This window comes from Ochotona curzoniae, unplaced genomic scaffold (assembly GCF_017591425.1).
Source record: "Ochotona curzoniae isolate NIBS_2020 unplaced genomic scaffold, NIBS_Ocur_1.0 scaffold_4506, whole genome shotgun sequence".
Taxonomy (NCBI): Eukaryota; Metazoa; Chordata; class Mammalia; order Lagomorpha; family Ochotonidae; genus Ochotona; species Ochotona curzoniae.
The window spans coordinates 42,411,393-42,434,147 of NW_024467119.1; the positions used below are offsets into that span (position 1 = coordinate 42,411,393).

At 40.3% G+C, this 22,755-nt stretch overlaps 1 protein-coding gene and 1 non-coding gene across 2 annotated transcripts in view; one reads left to right on the top strand and one right to left on the bottom strand.

Annotated features, from left to right (window-relative positions):
• Positions 1 to 20,344, top strand: part of TET2 (tet methylcytosine dioxygenase 2) — a 63,059-nt gene extending 42,715 nt beyond the window's left edge. Inside the window, exons 3-13 of the mRNA XM_040967315.1 lie at positions 632 to 4,018; positions 5,307 to 5,397; positions 6,696 to 6,789; positions 7,309 to 7,517; positions 10,947 to 11,097; positions 12,095 to 12,184; positions 12,962 to 13,099; positions 14,054 to 14,402; positions 15,579 to 15,619; positions 15,803 to 15,876; positions 15,925 to 20,344. Of these exons, the coding sequence (XP_040823249.1) occupies positions 679 to 4,018; positions 5,307 to 5,397; positions 6,696 to 6,789; positions 7,309 to 7,517; positions 10,947 to 11,097; positions 12,095 to 12,184; positions 12,962 to 13,099; positions 14,054 to 14,402; positions 15,579 to 15,619; positions 15,803 to 15,876; positions 15,925 to 17,275 (5,928 nt within the window). The 5' untranslated portion in view covers positions 632 to 678 and the 3' untranslated portion in view covers positions 17,276 to 20,344. The remainder of the gene's footprint in view (positions 1 to 631; positions 4,019 to 5,306; positions 5,398 to 6,695; positions 6,790 to 7,308; positions 7,518 to 10,946; positions 11,098 to 12,094; positions 12,185 to 12,961; positions 13,100 to 14,053; positions 14,403 to 15,578; positions 15,620 to 15,802; positions 15,877 to 15,924) is intronic.
• Positions 20,345 to 22,117: 1,773 nt separating this feature from the next.
• LOC121147632 lies at positions 22,118 to 22,252 on the bottom strand. The gene has a single exon (XR_005882447.1). It is a non-coding gene; the product is annotated as a small nucleolar RNA SNORA70 (small nucleolar RNA).
• Positions 22,253 to 22,755: the final 503 nt, after the last annotated feature.

Genomic DNA, 22,755 nt, shown 5'->3' on the forward strand with positions numbered 1-22,755 from the left:
TTGTTGTTGAAGTACAAAATGAGAGATGGTTGGAGCAGCAGCTAGCTAGAAAGCTGCATAGGAAAGTCTTTTTATATCAAGCAGGAGTACTCAGTGGAAGTGGACAGCTGGCTCTTGAGGAAGAGTCACCTACGAAGGGCATGAGTCAATGAAGGACTTGGGAAATTGGTAAGAATGAAGGCAGTGTGGCCTAATCTCAGCTAAAAAGGAATGCAGGCAGGGCGGGGGCAGTGAAAGGAGATAAGGAGTAGTAGCTACCAGGACATTCTTAATTAAAGGGAGCCCCAAAGGAGTAGGCAAAAGTGCAGTTGGCTGGGGCGGGGCGCTCATCATGAAGCAATCATCTAAGGTAATATATGTAACAGACCTTTAGCATATGAAGTGCTCTACCCAGTGATTTTAATTGTTACTGGCATTTTACAGTTGTTAGGGGAATGCAGTTAATGTATCAGTTGATGACATTGTCCATTCCTGCTCCCTGTGTTTATAAATGTTTCCAGCCTGACTTGTACATAAATAATTATCAGTATACATACAATGTGTATGTATTCCTATACTATTTTTCATAAGATCTGTAATTAGTGCTTGCAGTGTACTAATGCATTTCCATTATTGTTTCTCTGTGTTTTAGGATTCATTCAGAGGGCAGCCTTGTGGATGGCCCCGAAGTAAAGCCTGATGGAACAGGATAGAACCAACCATGCCGAGGGCAACACGCTAAGTCCATTCCTGATACCGTCACCTTCTGCAGTTTGCCAGGCAGAACCTCTGGCTTTAAACCTCCAGAATGGCAGCCCGTTACCCGAGAGAGCTCCTCCAGAGGTCAACGGAGACACCCAGTGGCAAGCCATCAGAAGTCGCCAGGGAACAGCCAATGTCAAGGAAAGCCAGAAGAGTCCGGATTTTATGCAAGGGTATTCCACGTGTTTCCAAAATGGAGGAATAAAACACACAGTTAGTGAATCCTCTCTGTCTGGGCTCCCTCATGGCAAAAAACGAAAACTAGACCAAAAGGCGAATGAAGAAAGAATTTACTTCGGGGAAAGCCATGAACAAAATCCAGGGGAAAGCAGCAGTCAACCAAATGTCTCCGCTTTGAATGATCACGTCGAATCTGCAAGCTCTGCAGCCCAAGACAGTATCGTTAAAGATCTGGCCAGTTTCTCATCACGCAACACCAGTGGGTCAGAAAGACCAGAGCTTCAGATTCTGAATGAGCAAGAAGGGAAAAATGTTAACTTGCAAAACCAGAACATGGAATTACTTGTTAAAAACAAGGCAGTGCTAATGCCTAATGGTGCTACAGTTTCTGCCTCTTCCGTGGAAAACACACATGGTAAACTCCTGGAGAAAACACTGTCTCAATATTACCCAGATTGTGTTTCCATTGCGGTGCAGAAAACCACATCTCATCAAAATGCCATTAATAGTCAGGCTCCTCATGAGTTGTCCTGCGAGGTCACTCAGCCATTGCATACCTCAGGGCAGTTCAATTCCTCACAGACCTCGAAATCTGAGCTGCCTCCAGAGCCAGGTGCAGTGGAAACCGAGGCCTGTGATGCTGATGCTGGCAAACCAGCTGCGATGCTAGGGACCTGTCCATTTCAGAAACCAGACCAACCAAAACAGCCAAAGGCCATGCTTGAGATATGCCCATCTCCTGCAGAAAACGAGGACATTCTAGGAGCCACAAATCTGTTATCTGAAGAATTCGGTTCAGGTTCCAGCAGCAGTTTGCAAGCTCCTGGTAGCAGCTCTGAGTATTTAAAGCAAAATGAAATGAATGGTGCTTACATGAAGCAGATCTCAGTGTTCACTAAGGACTCCTTTTCTGCCACTACCACATCACCATCACAATTGCTTTCTCCGCCTCCCACTCCACTTCTTCAGCTGCCTGCAGAACGAAAACAGAGTCTGAATGATGTAAATTTGGAAGAACACCCTCACCAGCCTATCCGAAAGAAAAGGGCACTTTTACAGGAAGTAAAGCTAGAGCGTCAATCTGACACGCCAATATGCCCGAGTCCTATTCCAACTACACACACATCTAATTCCTCTCTGATACTTGCAGAAGGGCCTCAGAATAACTGTGTTATCAAAAATGGCAAACAGACCCCTGGGACAATGACAGTTCCATTGAATTCTGAAAACATAAGACCAGTATCAGAACATTTAAAACATAACCCAGCCTCTCTTACTAGCAGTGGGGAGCTACAGGACCACTGCTGGAAGATGGAGCAAGAGATTCTGACAGGTCGAGAAAAGGGAAAAACACAAGATCTTGTGCTTCCGATGCAGCATTATGTGAAGCCAGGATGGATTGAGTTGAAGTCCCCTCATTTTTCTGCATCAGAATCTCATCCAAAATGTGATGATACATCCCTGCGGTCAATTCTTCAGTATCAGTGCAACTCCTCCAATCAGATGGCCTCTACACAATACACTGGAAATTCCAATGTGCCTGGGGAACTCCCCAGGCACGCTTACATCCAGAAATCAAGGCAGCGAGAACAGAAGTCACCAATGTACCCAGTTGAAGTGAATCAGTGTCAAGGTGCAGCGGACCAACACCTTCAGTTTTCAAAAGCCTCACAGCAGGTGCCCTTCTCCAAGACAAACCTTTCACCTGCCACTCACCTGCAGTCACAGTGTGACCCAAAATTTCATTTTCCACAGAAAGGAGATTTTCTCACCGAAAAACTCATGTCACCACTGTTAAAGCCACACTTGAATCAACGGGCTTCAGTGACTGAGCCGTTTTCAAATTCACAACTGTTGCCTCAAAAGCAGGCAGCACAAACACAACCATCCCAAAATTCACATCTTCTGCAATGCCAACAGCAACAGAAGTTACAAGTAAAGAATAAAGAACAAACGCCCCAGACTGTGGCTCATCCACAGAGCAACAATGATCAGTCGAGAGAACGGTCATTCTTTGCCCATGTTAAAGTCGAGGAATGCTTTCATGGTGAAAATCAGTATTCAAGATCAAGTGAATATCAGATTCATAATCCCCCAGTGGGATCGGAGCATGTGCAGCATACGAACAGTAGAAATTCTCCCTATGGACAGGTGAAATCAAGTGCAAGTAACGTGCAAATTTCTTATTCACACAGTACACACACAGTTCCAGAGAATAAAGGACAGACTGTTTCAAACTTGGCCCAAAACGAGGCCCAAACCTTGGATCACATGCAATATTTTCCAAATAATGTGACTGCAAAGCAGAATGCTCTTCACAGGTGCTTTCATGAACAAGAGCAGAAACCTCAACCAGCTTCAGTTCTACAGGGATATAAAAGTAGAAACCCAGATATGTCTGGTGAGCTAGCCACACAACTAGCTCAGCCAAGGTACTCGATGCATAACCAAGCTAATGCTTTTCCTGTTCCTGAGCAGGGAGGAAGTCGCACTCAGACCCCTCCAGAGAAGGACCTGCAAAAGCATGCTGCTTTAAGGTGGCACCTGTTACAGAAGCGGGAACAGCAGCAGCAAGCGCAACAACCCCAGACGGAATCTTGCCATAGTCAGGTGCTCAGGTCAATTAAGGTTGAACCTGGATCCAAGCCTCATTCCTGTATGCGTTCCCCATCAGCACAGGCAGACAGTAAAACGTGGAAAAAGATAAGTAAGCAAGAAAATCTGCCTTCAAGCTGTGATAACATGCAGCAGAAGAGTATTATTGAGACGATGGAGCTGCATCTGAAGCAGTTTCAGGTCAAATCACTATTTGACCATAAGGCTCTTGCTCTGAAATCACAGAAGCAAATAAAAGTTGAGATGTCAGGCCCGCTCACGGTTTTAAGCAGGCAGATCACTGCTATGGATTGTGAGAGCCGCACTGCAGCTTCAGATCAGCTAGTTACTGCCTCAGAAAAGACTCCAACCAAAACAACAGCTGGTTCTCTTCTCAATAGTTTCTTAGAATCACCTTATACATTTCTAGATACTCCGATAAAAAATTTATTGGACACACCTGTCAAGACTCAATATGATTTCCCATCATGCAGATGTGTAGGTAAGTGCCAGAAATGTTTTGAAACACATGGTGTTTATCCAGAATTAGTAAATTTATCTTCTGTTATGGGATTTTCTTTCTTCATATAAATCTTAAATCTGGCAGCAATTTGAGAAGGCTCATGAAAAGCTGACTCTTACATATAATTTTATTTTGTTTGTTCTTTATAGTACAGATGCTTGTGCCATGCAAAAGAGAACTTAGCTTACATGCAGCTTTTCAAAAAATTTGTTCCTTTTTCCCCTTTAAAACATGTCTATTTCTAGTCTAATCTCTATCTGATTCTATCTACATCATTTTCTAGAAAGATAAGTAAAAAAAAATCACAGTAAAATGAGATGACTGCCATATGTAGGAGCTTTTTTCACTACATTGTTTTTATTATATGTTTTTGCATTAATGGGATAATGTTGTTTTCAGTTTTGCTGGGTTGTGAAATTACAATGTGAATGCTTTAGAGTGACTCACAAGAAGCCTTTGTAATTTATAGGCATTTCCAGTTTAAAAACTTGTCTTAGCATATGGGTGCAGATGTCATTGTAGGGAGAAGATATTGAGTTAGTGAGCATAAGGCTCCAATCCTTTGTCCATTGGGAGTGAAAGTGGGAGAATAATCCCCTACTTCCGTAATTTGGTGCATGGCTGTTCAGTTGCCACACATTGCCATCATAGATAACATTAGGTAAGTTACAGTCCTCTTCACCCATCCCTGTAATCCTGCCCTCCCTCTTTGTAGAATACACCAGGCGCTTCCTTTCACCTGATTTCCCAGAATTTTTTCCTCAACATAAAGTGCTCATATTGCACACAAATATGGATCTGGATTGATTATACTCATTTTCAAAATAGAATAATTAATTTTTTAGGAAACAACACTGTTCAGGGGGTGATATAGGAAAGGAACAATTTTTAATCTTTTAACCTCCCAGCAGCAGTCATGGTTACCTTAAGTAAATTTTTTTTTTCAATTTCAGAATTGGGTTATAGTTCATGCTACATGTAATATCTTCTAATACTCTCCCTCTCCCTGTTTTCTTTAATTCTACTCATTTTCTTCTTTCACATCTAAACCAAAATGTTTTTATCCAACACCTAGCATGTACATATACTTAATTATTTGGCACATTTTCTAATCGATCAGTCCATCAATTTACTCATTTTAAAGAGAAGAAATTTTGAAAGTCACTTAGGGCCCTTTATGTGCAGTTGGGGGATACGCTTTGTGGATGTAGCCTTTATATTTAGTATAATTGAGGTCTAAAATAATAATCTTCTATTATCTCAACAGAGCAAATTATTGAAAAAGATGAAGGTCCTTTTTATACCCATCTAGGAGCAGGTCCTAATGTGGCAGCTATTAGAGAAATCATGGAAGAAAGGTAATTAACGCAAAGGCACAGGGCAGAGTAACGTTTATCCTTTTGTATATGTCAGAATTTTTCCAGCCATCACACACAAAGCAGTAAACAATTGTAAATTGAGTAATTATTAGACCCAGCTCTTCCAGGGTTGCCAACACTACACACTGTGCTATTCACAGAGTCACAATATTTGACAGGCCTAATAGTCTGCTAGCTGGCACAGGCTGCCCACTCGGAGATTGAAGCCAGAAAACGCAGGCATGAACAGGAACCAGCCAACCAGCCTGGTAAAAGCTGCAGAGCGGACTCGCTCTGGCTTTCCTACTTGATGAGAAAGTGCAAGGGGGAAAGTATAGCATGAAGAAAGGAAGCATTGATTTACATGCATCTACAGCTGAGTTAACTACAGAGTGCAAGTGTGGAATATTGAATAAAGAGAGAATTTCTGTTGATAGTTCCTTTTCGCCCCATATCAATCATAAATCTTCAACTGTTTGCCTAAATGTACAGTTGATCCTGCATGAAGAATCTACCAGTGAGATAAGCCTTGTAGACAGGGTTTTCAGCTAGGTATCTATGTTTGCAGGTTACTTTTTAATTAAAAGGCAGGTAGTATGTTTGGTTAGTTATTATAGGATACCTTCAGATAGCAAGGGTAGTGTCTTACTCCATTTGCAAATGATTGATTCCTAGAGCACCATGTCTGAATTGGTCATCTAGCACCCTGGTCAGAGTAGTGAATTAATAGTGAGTTAATCTAAGCAGTAGCAGTAAGTAGTGCTTTGGTCATAAACAAGGATATGGAGTATTTCAAGAACTATATCCTAGATTTTCTGAATGGCTGGCTACTAATTATTTCCCAGATTTATTTACAAAATGAGAGAACTTTTGAGGAATAACTAAATAAAATCTGTATGACTTCTTACCTTTTAAAATAATTAAATTTAGTAAAGGGCATAAATACCATAAATTTTAGTAGACCGAATTTTGCAAACTAATTTTAAAATTTTATGTTTTAAATTATCTATAAAAATAATCTTTCCCATTGTTTTTCATCCAGCATATAGTTTATAAAGGAGTTTATTACAATTACCAGCATATTAAGACTGGGAAAAAGGGCTTAACAGATTTTATCGGGTTCGCCTGCGTGAGATTTCTGTTGGACAAAAAATAATAATATAATAATAATAATAATAATAATAAAACCTCTCATGATGTGGTTATAGAATGCCTCTCAAATTTGATTGCTAATTTTGTGTATGTGTGTGTGTGTGTGTGTGTGTATGTGTGTGTGTGTTTCTGTGGGTTTCTTTAAGGTATGGCGAGAAGGGAAAAGCTATTAGGATTGAAAGAGTCATCTATACTGGTAAAGAAGGCAAAAGTTCCCAGGGCTGTCCTATTGCCAAATGGGTAAGTGTGACTTCACAAGGCCCCTTGTCTTTCAAGCTTGGGCATTTTGATTCATGGGATGACCATGAATGGAACATTGCTTGTTTATATCATCTTCCTTCTGAAGATGAAACTATCATTGGAAAAACTGATTGACAGGAAAGATGCTTATTTTAGTGACTGCCCGAAGTCTAATGCTTGAAATGTGAAGATGTCTTTAACCCCTTATGATACCGTTATTTCTATATTTTACTATTTAAGAAAACCTTGAGCTGAGTCCTGCATCTATTTTATTAAGCTCAGGTCCAATAAGTTGCTCTTGTTGTTTCCAAGTATTTGCTGAATTTTGAGGATTGCTTTTGCTTCTTTGCAGAAACCAATGAATGCCCCCACTGCATAGATGGGCAGTGGGAGCCAATTGCAGGTGCCAGTAAATGTTACTCTAGATGTAGTGATATACACTGTTGTTATCTGCTGCAAGTGACCCTTGTTTTCTTTGGGGCGGGCCGGGGTGTCTGGGTCCGACCGAAATCCACACAGGTGATTCGCAGAAGCAGCCAAGAGGAGAAGCTACTGTGTTTGGTGCGGAAGCGTGTAGGCCACACCTGTAACACTGCAGTGATTGTAATTCTCATCATGTTGTGGGAAGGAATCCCGCGCTTCCTGGCAGACAGACTCTACTCTGACATCACAAAAGTCCTGAAGAACCATGGCACTCTCACCAACCGTCGGTGTGCTCTGAATGAAGAGTAAGTGAGGCCAGGATTCCTGCTCTTTGAGCAGCTGCTGATGGGAAAGAGTTGATGCTACATTTGTGCATTCACAAAATGAGCATCGAACTGCATGTTTCATAGCCATGTATTATGAATTCAAAATTGATTTACCAGTATTTTGCACACTCACACTATAGCCATTTGTTACCTGTAGCAAAATAGCCTCAATTTTGCCATAAACCTGAAAGTATTTGCATGCCATGAAAAAACTGTTGATGGCTATGGATGCATATTTTCAAGGATCGCAAATGAGAAACATACATCTCCATGTCCTGCCTGTCAAAATGCAGGAAATGTTACAATGGAACACTGCTCCTAAATAATTCTGTTCAAAAATAATTTTTAATTTTAATGTTTTGATACATGCATAGTAATTTAGTAATTATTAAATGACGTAGTAATCATTGTCAATTTTTAAATGTTGATTACAAAATTTAGCTGATAGTTCTGAATTTTTTTTTCATTTATTATCTCCTCTAGCCTTATTAAGGTTATTTGATACCTGTCTATTTAAAAATTTTGCTTCCAATTGTTCATTCAGAAGTGTTTATCAGTCTTCATACATGTGTTTTTCAGAGTATAGTAGTTTTTACTGTTAGTTCATTGTGGTCAGAAAAAAATGCCTTGCTTACTTTTTTAAAAAAGACTTATTTATTTTTATTGGAAAGTCAGATTTACAGAGAGAAGAGAAAGAAAGATCTTCCATCCACCGGTTCACTCGCCAAGTGGCCGCAATAGCAATAGCTGAGCCAGGAGCTGGAAGGGAAGTAGAACAGGCAAGATGCCAACTGGCGTCCATATGGGATCCCGGGGTGTGCAAGGCGAACATTTTAGCCACTAGGCTACCATGCCAGCCCCTGATGACTTTGTTTTAAAGCTTTCATGAGGACTTATATATACTTAACCCTTGACAATATTCTGTATATTGATGAAACCAACATGTACACAAAGGTTTTTAAATGAATTGTTCTTCCCCTCCACCTCCCCAGTGGGACTGTACTGTTGCATTATTCTAACTCTATTTCTTTGGCTAATTTTTTTCTCATTTTTTTAAACTTGACTGGATGACATATCTATAAATGGAAAGGAAATTTTCCACTATTCTATAAAATTGGATGTAACTGTGCTGATTGTGAATTGGTGACTATCTTTGGTTTTTATAATGAAAGGATTATTTTTACTGGAAATAATCACAGAGAGAAGGAGAGACAAAGATCCAAAGCCAGAAACCAGGAGCTTATTCCAGGTTTCATGCTCTGGTGAAGGGTCCCAAGACATTGGGCCATCAGCTGCTGCTTTCCCAGGCCATAAGCAGGGAGCTGAGTGGGAACTGGAGCGGGCAGGATATGAACCAGTGCCTATATGGGATGCTGGCTCTTGCGGGTGGAGGATTGGCAAGTTGAAATAATGTGCTAAGCCCAGCCATCTTTGTTTTCCAAAGATGTTAAAGGCTACTTTTTGTTACATAAGTGTGTCTAGTTCTCTTGCTTTGGGCTTCTATCTACCTGCGGTAACTTTTTTCCATCCTTTCACTTTCAGTCTGAGTATCTTTACTGGTCAGTGTTTGTGTCTTGCTAAATCATGCAATGTGATTTAACTGGGAAATTTAGACTATTTACATTGAGGTTTGTAATGATAGACCCGCAGTTAAATATTATAATGATTTATTTTATCTTTATGATTTGTCAATTTGCTCTGTGATATGGCTTCATTCTGCTGTATGTCTATTTGACATTGAAACATAATTCAGAATGGTAGCTTTTTTTCAGTATGTAAGTAGGAATTTTTTAAGTGCATTAGTGATTTTTTTTGACATATTTTAATTTTCAATAAAATGATCAAAATATTACCATCGTAATTCTAAAAAGTTCCAATCAGAGATGAGAATGTAAAGTTGAAAATGAGATCGGGGCTAAGTCACAGACTTAGAATATCAAACAGGATAGAAACCCATGATCTTGTTAATATTTTCCATTTTAGCTATTGAAAATTGATTCAGTATTGGAGGACATTACATTCAGGGAAATAAGCCAGACGTAGATGGGCATTTACTCTGTGCAATCACCTAGATGAGGAGGCTGAAAAATGTAGACTCAAGTAGTGACAACTAGGACATTGGAGTGAAATGATCAAGGATGCATGTTAAGCCCTCAAACTGGTTGGAGAAGCCAGTTTTAACATCCCACAGTATGGTAAGGTGACCAGGGTTAATATTGGCCCTTTACACACTTTATGAAGAAGCAGAGAAGAGAGTTTGAAGGTTGTAAATATAAAGAAATAAAAATGAGATGAAAATGCAAACTGGGCCTGGCATGATAAAATAGTAGTTAAAATCCTTGCCTTGAATGTGCCAGGATCCCATATGGGCACCGGTTCTAATCCCGGCAGCCCTACTTCCCATCCAGCTCCCTGCTTGTGGCCTAGAAAAGCAGTTGAGGACAGCCCAAAGCTTTGGGACCCTGTACCCGTGTGAGAGACCTGGAAGAAGTTCCTGGCTCCGGATCGGCACAGCACCACTGTTGCGCTCACCTGGGGAGTGAATCATCGGACGGAAGATCTTCCTCTCTGTCCCTCTTTCTGTATATACGCCCTTCCAATAAAAATAAATAAATTGTTTAAAAAAAATGCAAACTAACTTAAGTTTACCATTATATACTAGGTACACATTTTCAATGATTAGACAGTGCCTTATAAATACAACAGCCATTGACAATGTTGGGATCTGTAGAAAAATTAGTGCTAAGCCACTGTAATGGAAAATTTAGTTGGGTTTTTTTTTTAATCATGTCATTTCATGCCCTACTACCCTACGAGGTTTCTCCTGAATCGCATCCTTGGCTGCAGGTGTTAGAGCTCTTGCGTACTGAGCTCACTGCTTTCCAGGCTCTTTGTTGGGGAAAAATTGGAACCAGAGCTAGGAAGCGAATGAAGGATGCTTCTGTAAGGCAATCCATCTCTTCCCTTGGTAATCTGTTAACTAAAACTATTTAAGTTCACTATTCTTTCATACTTTCTAGGCAGATCAGTTGTTTCACCTTTGGGTTTTGTCCCAGTTAGATGCTCTGGTTTACTGCCCCTGGCACCTGGCAGAGAGTATGCTGATGGTTTCAGTAAAAATACCAGCAAATGTTTTGTTTTTTTGGGCAGTGCTCTGCTGAGTATGAAGTGTTTATGAATATTTTCAAACTACAAAACTGCATATTCTATATATATTAAATGTAATAAAACCCTCTTGCATAGTAAAAATGAGGTGAAATTTTTTTGTATTTTATGTGGTTATAACACAGCTTAATGGAGTTAGATTCACTTAGTTTTTGTTTGTGTGTGCATACATACACTCCACATGTGAATAGCAGCTTAATTAATGCTATCCATAGCCATGAACTTGATCCTTTGACTTCTCAGGAGAACCTGTGCTTGTCAGGGGCTGGATCCAGAGACCTGTGGTGCCTCCTTCTCATTTGGTTGTTCATGGAGTATGTACTACAATGGATGTAAGTTTGCCAGAAGCAAGGTCCCAAGGAAATTTAAGCTGCTTGGGGATGACCCGAAGGAGGTGGGTACACTTGTTGACGTAATCTTTTTGTTACTCCTAGAATTAAAAGGCTATTGATGAAAGGAACAGTGTGGTGTATTTTGTGATGAATCAACTTAATTTGAAGGCTCATAACTTATGAACTTATCTCAATACAGTAAACATGTTGTGTCAAAGTTATAGATGAAATTTCAACGACAAATTTTGGCCCTTTTATTGATTCCTTAAATGTTTAAAACTAAACCATATTTGTAATGCTTATAAATGTTCAGCAGAAGCACTTGAACATTGATTTCTCATTAAGTCACTAGTTTCTTAAAACGCTCATACTCCCTCACTGACCCTGCTCAATAATGTTCTTGTGAAATTGGTAGATGATTGCACTCAGTGCTCCAAACAGCTGGCAGACATGTATGTATTACCAAGCGAATAGAAATGTGTGCTGCTAACTCAAAGAAGACATTACCAAGTAGTTTTTGGGATCTGGCTGTATACTTGAAATTCATTCAGTGTGCACATTCAAGAGCATGTTAAGATAACAGTTTAAGAAGCATTCATGAAGTGCTATTATTTCATTTATTTTTTTTACCATGTTTATATATGTTTTTATGTTTATCACTTTTACATGAACATACTACAAGCAAATATAGGTTACAGAAAGGATGGAAATAGTAACATTAAACCATAAAAATAATTTTTGAAGTTTATGTTCTTTGCAGCTGGTTGGATAATGAGTGTCAAAAAGTAAAGCCTTCTATATGAAATGCCATTATTCTCTTACTTCCAGCTAAGGCCTAGTATTCTTAAAAATTCCAAACATTTGTACTCAAAACATAAAGTCAGTTACATCTAATAGAACAACCGGAATAGCACGTGGTAAAATAAGTGATTACCCAACTTTTCACTTAGAACTAATCTAAGATAGTCTATGTAGAAAGAAAACTCAGTGCTGTGTATATGAATGCAACTGTATGTGAAGTATTGTATAGATTTTAATATAATTATTCCTTTCACAAAGGAAGAGAAACTGGAATCCGATTTGCAAAACTTAGCCACTCTCTTGGCACCAACATATAAGAGACTTGCACCTGATGCATATAATAATCAGGTAAGTTTAAATCATCATTACTGATGACCTTGTTATCTGCAAAAAATAGTTTCAAACCAACAATTTCCCTTTGTTTTTCTATGCTTTCCTACTCATTTGGAAGCCACCGTAAAGTTCTGGCATGTGATAATTTTACTCTCCAAATGAGCATATTGGTGATCTTTTTAGCTATATATGTATAATGCACTCACAAATTTTATCTTCCAATTTTGTTTGGTAATCATTAAAATTAACTGGTGCACACTATTGATCATAAATTTTTCTACTTCCTACGAAGTCTATAAATAGTAAGTTCAGTATGCATATGTTGTTCAGGATAACTGCATTTTGTACAGGCATCATATTTCTGTATTTTCTGTTTGGCCTTGGCTTTGTGTGGTGCTTTTGAACAATACCTAACAGATAAGTAGTTAATTTGGTCAAAACTCTCTAGTGATGGAAGCAAAAAGATCATGTGTTCTTCACTATCAACAACAAAATGTCTTGAATAACAGCCACAGCTGGGCTCATCAGGAACCAGGACCTTCTTCATTGGTCTCCCAAGTGGGTGCAAGGATCCAAGAACGTGAGCCATGTTGCCGCCCTTCCAGGGCATACATAGGCAGGGATCTGGATATAAGGATATAAGCATGCTTATATTTCGCTATTCAATGTTTGTCAGTTATACATCAGTAATGCTGTAAAATAATTAGTAACACTGGAAAAAAGTGCTAGGTTCCTGCAACTCACACTGGAGACTGGGATGCAGTCTCCCCTTTCCTATGCACTGTTTTGCAGATTGAATATGAACACAGAGCTCCAGAGTGCCGGCTGGGTTTGAAGGAAGGCCGTCCGTTCTCAGGGGTCACCGCATGTTTGGACTTCTGTGCTCATGCGCATAGAGATCTGCACAACATGCATAATGGCAGCACCGTGGTAAGTGGTTTGACAACAGCTTGCCAGCACTTCCAACTCAACAAGTGTGCTTAATGCGGGTTGTGTGGTACAGCAGTGTTTTCATACTGAACTGCTGTTGCAAGGCGTCCTTCAACCTAAAAACATGAGAATCATGGAAATTTTAAGGGCTGATCTTAACCAGTGACCACATATTGCTAGAAACATGATTAATTAAGCAAAATCCATACAAAACCCAAAGTTGCAGCCTTTTTTTGGAAAAAGGCCTAAATGGAAAAATATGAAGTCCAAAAGAAGTCAAGTACAATAATGACTGGCAGTTTCTTAGTGCAAAGCAGCCCATGATGGAGACATCTCACAGTGGACAGGTCTTAGAATCGATGGCCAGTGTGAGAGGAGAAAAGCAGTGAGGATGTTTACGTAGTTGATCGAGGGTTAGTGAAAAATGGGTGTGATCGTTGTTTTCAAATTTTCTATTCCTCTCTCTCTGGAGGAGGAAGGGAGATGAGGGGAGAAGCCATATCCAGGTTCCCTACCATTGAGCAGGGTTCTGTCCCACTTCACTGCCTTACATCAAGGTGGCAGCAAATAGAGACATAAGAAAGATCTTTAGACTCAAGAGGAATTTGCCTCTGTTGGATCTCGTGCTCTGTGAATTAAATAGGGATTTACCTACATAGTAAAAGGTAACAAGATACTCAGAGGCCTGGATTTGGTAGGATTATTTTCCAAGTCAACCTATCATGACAATGTTCCATTCCATTGTTTCTTCCTAAGATTTCATCTCACTTTATGCTTAAGTACTGATTTTAGCTTGTCAGTGACATGTGACCAAGTCTCCTTTCACCACCTAGCTATCTTTCATGGAAATGTGCATGTCATTGATTTAGTGCATCTTGGCCACCAGCAGAAATCTGCCTAGTGTGTGTCTTTCCTTTTGGACCTCTACCTGAGATAGCTATTCTTCCCCATCAGGTATGCACCCTCACTAAAGAAGACAATCGAGAATTTGGAGCAAAACCTCAGGATGAGCAGCTCCATGTTTTGCCATTATACAAGATCTCTGATGTGGATGAGTTTGGAAGTGTAGAGGGTCAGGAGGAGAAAAAACGGAATGGTGCCATTGAGGTGCTCACTTCTTTTCGACGCAAAGTCAGGATGCTAGCGGAACCCGTCAAGACATGCCGACAAAAGAAACTTGAAGCCAAGAGAGCTGCCGCCGAAAAGCTTTCTGCTCTAGAGAATAACTCAAATAAGAGTGAAAAGGAAAAGTCCTCACGTACAAAACAGCCTGAAAATGCAAGCCAGGCTAAACAGTTGGCAGGTGAGTGTAATATGAAGCTTTGTGGATATGTGTTGTATTAAAATAGCCATTGCTAAATATTGGAAGGTAGCTTCAGTCACAGTTCTAATTCTGTACCTTTGGTGTTGAACTTAGTAACATGATACTACACCACCAAGCCAAGCTTGATGAAAAAGCTTACGTTTTATCCCACAACGGACAACAAAGCTTGAAGCTAGCAATGACTGGTGGCCCAAATCAGTTATTGTGGTGATAAACCGAGACCTTAAATTTTGATGAGCTCAGTGTTCTTAACATGTGTTAAACTTCCACAAGTGAAAATATCAATATAATTGTCTCTCAGTATCTCGGGTGCAACGAGTTCCTTATGTCATTTGCATTCTTCCATACCATAATTTGAAATGGCTTATAACACCTAATACAACAAATGCTATGTAAATAATATACTGGTTAGGATATTTTAACACTTACAGTGGTAGCAGTGGAACATTATTTAAACAAAACTGTTTAATCTAGGACATGCTATGCTAGTGAAATGTAGTAAGATTTTTTTGTTTTTGCACTCATCACCAAAAAGTTATAAAATCTATAGCCTTGTACATTTCTTGTCTGGAATACTTGACAGGCAGCATACTGTAGACTCCGATGTTTCCAGTAGCTGAATACTTGAGCAGGTGGAGAGACTCCTGTATATAAAACATTATCTGTTCCCAGGCATGTAACAGAAAATTAGATCAGACGTGGAGTAGCTGGGTTTCAAACAAACTCTCAAGTCTTCTATAACAAATATAAGAAATATGGGTGCATTTCAGGCTGTGGAGAAAAATGTGTATGCCATTTTTCTAGAAGGTTAGCTTTGGGAACGGGGAGGGTGATACACACCAATCATTACATTGTGACCATTGCTTCATGAGTCAGCATCTGCATTAGGGCACTTCTAGGCAATGTGATGGTCATAGTGACATGGCAGCATATTTTTTACATTTTTGTTCATTAACCTGGGAACGTTCCAGATTTTATTTCTAATGCTTTGATCACAAAACAATTCAGTGACCAATACTCTGACTTGGTCCTTGTCCTTCCTTAATTGTTATTGAATAATCTTGTTGGTGTTTATCATACAGATTTAAGCCTCCTTGTTAGCATTTAGAAAATACCATAAATATATGTGTTGTTATTCTCTTGCCCTTTTCACAGAACTTCTGCGTCTTTCAGGACCAGCCATGCAGCAGTCTCAGCCCCAACAACAGAAACAGCTCCCATTGCAGTCACAGCTGCAGCCTCAGACCCAGACCCAGACCCAGACCCAGACCCAGCCCCAGCCCCAGCCCCAGCCTCAGCCTCAGACCCAGCCTCAGACCCAGCCTCAGACCCAGCCTCGGACCCAGCCTCGGACCCAGCCTCAGACCCAGCCACAGACCCAGCCTCAGCCTCAGCAAAAGCCTCAGCCCCAGCCCCAGACCCAGTCTCAGACCCAAACCCAGTCTCAGCCCCAGCAGCAGCCGCCTCCACTGCCCCCACCGGCACATCATGCCTGGACCAGTAACCCTCCATCAGAGGCCACCAACTCTTACTCTTCTTCCGGGTCCACAAATGTGTACATGAGACGGCTCAACCCAGTGAGTGCTCACCCTAGTTCTTCACACACTTCAGATGTTTATGGAGGTGCCAATGCTATGAACCTTTATCCCACCTCATCCCAAGCCACAGGTTCCTATTCTAATCCCATGAATCCCTACCCAGCACTGTTAAATCAAAATAATCAATATGCATCCTTTCAATGTAATGGAAATATACCCATGGACAATTGTTCACCCTATTTGGGCTCCTATTCTCCCCAATCGCATCCCATGGATCTATACAGGTATCCAAGCCAAGACCCTCTCTCCAAGCTCAATCTGCCACCCATCCACACATTTTACCAGGCAAGGTTTGGAAACAGCCAGAATTATTCTTCTAAGTACCTGGGTTATGGAAACCAAAATATGCAAGGAGATGCTTTCAGCAACTGTACCATTAGATCAAATCCACACCACCTAGGTGGATTTCCTCCTTACTCCACTCATGAAATGGATAGCCATTTCATGGGTGCCACTTCTCGACTACCACCCAATTTGAATAACCCAACTGCAGAGTACAAAAACGGCGAACATCATCCATCTTCTCACATGGTTCATAACTACGGAGTAGCTCCTGGCATTTTCGACAGCTCCCCGCACGCTCTGCATCTCCAGAACAAGGAGAATGATGCTCTTCCCCACACGGCTAATGGGATGCCCAAGATGCTTCCAGGACTGAACCACCACAGAACTGCTGCTGTCCCCAGCAGCTCACATAAACCCAGTGATGCTAACAGTCAGGACAAGCAGGCCTTGGCACCAGTTCAGGCTGGGACTCCTGCAGCAGCAGAAAATGATGAGGTGTGGTCGGACAGTGAGCAGAACTTTCTGGATCCTGACATTGGGGGAGTGGCTGTGGCTCCAGCACATGGGTCCGTTCTCATCGAGTGTGCAAAGCGTGAGCTTCATGCCACCACCCCTTTAAACAATCCCAACAGGGACAAGCCCACCCGGGTCTCACTTGTCTTTTACCAACATAAGAGCATGAATGAGCCAAAACACGGCTTGGCTCTCTGGGAAGCCAAAATGGCTGAGAAAGCTCGTGAGAAAGAAGAAGAGTGTGAGAAGCACGGCCCAGACCACATGCCCCAGAAAACGCATGGGAAAAAATGCAAGCGGGAACCCACTGAGCCACACGAACCTTCCGAGCGCAATTACCTGCGCTTCATCAGAACTCTCGCTGAGAGGACCATGTCTGCGACCACAGACTCCACCATAACTACATCTCCATATGCCTTCACTCGCGTCACTGGGCCTTACAACAGATACATATGATGTGGTTGCTTCTGTCAGTTACCTCACTTGATAAGTCCACAACCAAACCTGTCTGTAGTTTCGTTCTCATGATGTGGGCAGTGGGGAAGAGGTCACAGTATTCCTGATGTGGTGGGAAAACCCCTGCTCCCCAGCAACAAAGGAGGGGATCTTACCACAGCACTTCATTTGCCCAAGTGGTCACAGATGGTGTCTAGGGAGAAGACCAAAGCATTCTATGCAAAAAGAAGGCGGGAAAGAATGTGTTCCACAATTTACATTGTTAACACTGGTTCTATTATGGGATGAGAAGAGATGTAAATGTGATTTTTTTCCCCCCTTACTACTCTACACATCTGTGACCAACTTTTAATAATACCAAGTTTGCATAGTCATAGAACACAAACAAGTACTGTAGAATCACAGTTGCAGGAATCATACAATACCATCTGGTGCTGAATATACAATGTACTGAAATACTGGAATTATGGCTTTTAAAATATGCAGTTTTTACTGTAATCTTAATATTTTATTTATCAAAATAGTTACAGAGTGTAAATGAATAGCAGCAAAACACTGAATTTGTTTGGATGTGCTAAGAAATGGTGCTAAGAAAATGGTGTCTTTAACAGTTGAAAATTTAATGCCTTTATTGTCATCAAGATGTTATCTGTGTATTCCAGTACCCTTTCAGTAATACGGGGTACCTTTTCATTCAGATTTTTACCATTGCAGATTCTTCACATTTTTAAAGGACTCTGGATTGCACTCATCCAGCGATGTCCTTGTAGGACAATAAACATATGTACATATATGCACACATGTATATGTGCACACACATGTACAAATATAAAATGTATAAATATTTTAAATGGTGTTTTAGACGCACTTTGTCTACCTAAGCTTTGACAACTTGAACAATGCTAAGGTACTGAGACTTTTTATTTTTAAAGTTTACTTTCATTTTAGAATGGAAAGTTGATGTTTTTTTTTTTTTTTAATGAACCAAGGCTTTTAAAGTATATTTTGCTTTTACCCATGCATCTGCTGATGAGCAACATGTTCATTTTTTAACACAGCCAGTTAAATCCTCCGTGGAGCTTACTGGATTTAATGGAATACATTAGTCCACACAACTTGTTTTCTGGTGCTCATCTCATGCTATACTGTAAAACAATTTTATACAAAATTGTATGACAAAGTCATTGCTCGAGTATTAGACTTTTCAAGAGTTTTCTATCATCTGCCAGTCATAATTAGCATGCTCCAGACACAACTCATTCACGTAAGCGTGTGCCATTTCATGGGTCTGCGTGCTGTAAACAGAACCGATGGCTGTCTGCCTTGGTGTTGATAATTATGTGCATTGTGCGATTGTCTTTTCTTAGCTTAAGTGTCCTCTTTACCAGAAAGATGGAGTGGACTGATGCCTGCGTCAGATGAATAAACAGGGTTAGTTCCATGTGAATCTATTGATTTAAAGAAACAGGCAGCTGGTTTGCTGTGGTGGTTTTGAATCATTCATTTGTATAAAGAATTGAAAGAGATGTATAGTAAATTAAATTGTAAACAAAACTTTTTTAACGCAATGCTTTAGTATTTTAGTACTGTAAAATTAAATATATACATACACACACACACACATATATATATATATATATGAAATTGAAGCAGAATTCAGATCCTGATGGTGCTACTCAGCCTGCTAAAAATATAATGTGAGCTAAGAATTCATAAAAGGTTTGAGTGACGCTCCTACTTGTCATATACCTCAGCACTAGTTTGGCAATAGGAGAGTGAGAATGACAGCTTACAGCATTGTGTACCATCACTGCTTTCCAAGTCTTTTTGTTTGTTTGTTTTAATTATTAAGAAAGCATACTTTTTTCAATACTTGATTTCTTAGCAAGTATAACTTGAACTTCAATCTTTTTGTTCTAAAAATTCAGGGATATTTCAGCTCATGTTCTCCTTATGCCAACATGTCACCTGTGTTTATGTAAAATTCTTGTAGGTTAATAAATACATTCTTTTTCAGGGATTTAACCCTTTTATTTTGAATCCCTCTTGTTTCACTTATATTTTTAATAATGTAACTAAAGCTAATTTTGTAAATTTGTTGGCTCTTTGTTAAAAGCATTTTAGAAATTCGGGGAATCTTTTGACTGTGTCAAGCAGGACAGAAACATTAGTGATTAGTAGAAAGCACTGAGTTGATAAAAGGGATAATTGTAAGGCAGGAGTCTGGCAAATGGCTGTTGGCCAGTGTTTTAAATCTCTGAATAAAGCTTTTTTGATCTTGTAATTAATGCAAGTGAATATTCCCTGGGTACTTCTCCAGGCAAAACACTTTTTGAGGTCTCGTGTGCAATAAACTGTACAATTACACTTTGGTTAAATACATTTTTGCTTAGTAGCATTTCACATCAACTCATCAAAGGAAGCCATTTGAGCTTTTCCTGTTTTCCATATACCTAATCCAAAGTGGTTACCGGATGTGATACAGAGTTGGTCATCCCTAATGAATTTTTGGTTTTTACATCATCCACTGTCATTTGTCAAACTGCTAGCAGCAAGAGCAAGAAGTGTAATTTGGCGAGTTGGGAGAGGTTAAGTAGGAAAGAAGAAAGGAGATTAAATGGCATGTTGTAAATATCCCATCTGTAACTGTATATAGCAAACCTGCCTCAGAATGAATGGAAAGCAGATGTACAGTTTGCTTGTATAGGAATATCAGGTTGACTATATAGCCATACTTGAAATGTTTCTGAGTGGTGTCAACGTTACTTGAATGAATTTTCATCCTGATTGACGCACAGTGGTGTATAGTTCACTTCTAAAGCTAGTGGTAACTTGTTAGGAAACTTTGCAGTTTGACACTAAGAAAATGAACTTCTGTGTGCATTTCCTATGCTTTATTTTTTTAACTTAGTTCACTTCATTTTCATTTTATAATGAAATCTAAGGATGGTTATAAATAATGTAAGTATTGTAATGTTATGGATGCAGGTTATTTGAAAGCTGTTTATTATATCATTCCTGATAACGCTATGTGAGTGTTTTTAATAAAATTTATATTTATTTAATGCACTCAAAAGTATTGTCTGGGAGTTTCATTACTGCCTGAATTAGTGTTACCTTAAAAAGAGAATGATTTGAAAAATATTTACTTTTTCTGTTTTGAAAGACACATCTCAGTGGAATTCAATGAACAGCAAGGTCCACTGAGCACATGCCTTTGTACAGAATTGTCACTGAAATACAAATTTGGTTGTTGGTGGAAACTTGAGATGCCCATGGTACCCTATCACTTTTGTCATGCATGGGCTATTTGTTTCTTGAATTTCTTTCACTTGAAACATGAAACCTTAAACATTTAGGGAGTGCCCTAGTGGCTAATACTCAGCCTGCAACAATATCAACCTATATAAGCACCTTTTGTAGCCAACATGAGGCTCAATTGGCTAATCCTCCACCTGTAAGCACCAGCATCCTATACGGGCTCCAGTTTGTGTCCTGTAGTGGAGAATGGCTCAAAGGCTTGGGACCCTACACCTGCATGAGAGATCCTGAAGCTCCTGGCTCTTGGCTCCAGATCAACTCAGCCCTAAGCATTGTGGTTATATGGAGAGTGAGCTAGTAGGTGGAAGATCTTTGGCTGTCACTATAAAATCTGCCTTTCCATTAAAAGGGGGTTATCGTCACAAACTATATGATAAATGATTATTATTCCAACTATATCAAGAGTTCAATAAACCACAACAAAAAATAACAATCCAGAGAGGAAACAGTCAAAATGACTAACCGAACATGGCAGAAGGGATACAAATGACCAACAAGTTAATCAAACAATTCTCCTTATTCAAGCACACAGGACAGCATTGAGAAGGACTGCTCCCAAGGAAGGTTTAAGGAAGAGGAGAAATCTCAACAGAGCTTTCAAGTATTTGGACAGGTGTAATGCACAGACTACCCAAGGGCTGTCTGTCTTGGAGCAAACTCCTGAGAAACTGTATGGGATGTACTCTTCCCCGTGTGAACAGCATTCTTCTGTAATTATCAAAAATAAAAGAACTTAGAGGCAATAGGGCAGAGGAGACAAAGAATTCTTTTTAATTATTTAATCTGATAAAATCACACAGAGGGGGAGATTTTCCATCTGCTGGCCTACCTCAACATAGTTGCAAATGGCCATAGTTGCAAATGGCCAGGCTAAGATTGAAGTCAGGAGCCAGGAGCTTCATTCACATCTCCCATGTGAGAGAAGTGACCCAAGCACCTAGGCCATCTTCTGCTGCTTGCCTAGGTGCAAGAAGAAAGAGATGGATCAGAAGTGGAGCAACTGGGAATTGATTTGGCACCCATAAGGGAAGCTGGTGCTGCAAATGATGATTTAACTCACTGCACCACAGTACTGGCCCTCCTGCCAACCCTTAAGATATATTTTTTTCAACAATCAAGATTTATTTTGGTCAGATTTAGGAGCACAGAAGAGCAGAGGCCTCACAAATGGAGAGCTTGCCACTTGTCCAAGGGACCACGGTTGGGGATGTATTTGACCCCACAGCCATCAGGGATGAGCCGCTTCTCAGCCACCATGTCTTCAAATTCATCCACATTGAACTTAGTAAAACCCCACTTCTTGGAGATATGGATCTTCTGGCAACCAGGGAACTTGAACTTGGCCCTGTGTAGGGCCTCAACCACATGTCCTTGTTCTGCAGCTTGGTGCAGATTGACATGACTTCGCCATGTGAGCCCTGGCGACTGTGCCCTGCGGCTTTCCAAAAGCACCCCGCATACCTGTCTGCAGCCTAGATGAGAAACAGTATGAGGTCAGAACCACGATTGGACACTTTGAAGGACTATCTCCAAGGTCCCTTAGAGCAACCCATACAAGGAAAAGGTAGCATACACTACCAAGGAGAATTACGTTTGCAGCCATTGCACACCAAGCACCCATGACATAAGGGAGCTGGTCGGCTTAATTAGCCGCAGGAAGATGTTTTAAAGGAATAATTATAAAGACAGGAGGAGAAACAGACACAGACACAGAAAGAGAGAGAGAGATCTTCTGCTTGTTTACTCTTCTCCCCAAATGGCAGCAATGGCCAGGGCTGTGCCAGGAGCCTAGAGTTTCTTCCAGTTCTCCCTCATTTATGCAGATAACCAAGTGCCTGGATTATCTTCTGCTTTTCCATGCACATTAACAGGTAGCTGGATCAGAAGTTGATCAGCCAGGGATCAAACCAGTGCCCAAAAAGCACATCAGTATTAACAGTGGATGTTTAACTGGCTATACCACATTATTGGTCAAGACAAAGTTTTTCTTTCTTGCTTGCTTTTGTTTTTTAAGGATTTGTTTGTTTGTTTGTTTGAAAAGATCTCTACAAAGAGATGAGTGACACACAGATCTTCCATTGGCTAACTCACTCCCCAAACAGCTGCTGGAGATGAGCCAATCTGGAGCCAGGAGCCAGGAGTGTCTTTCAGATCTCCCA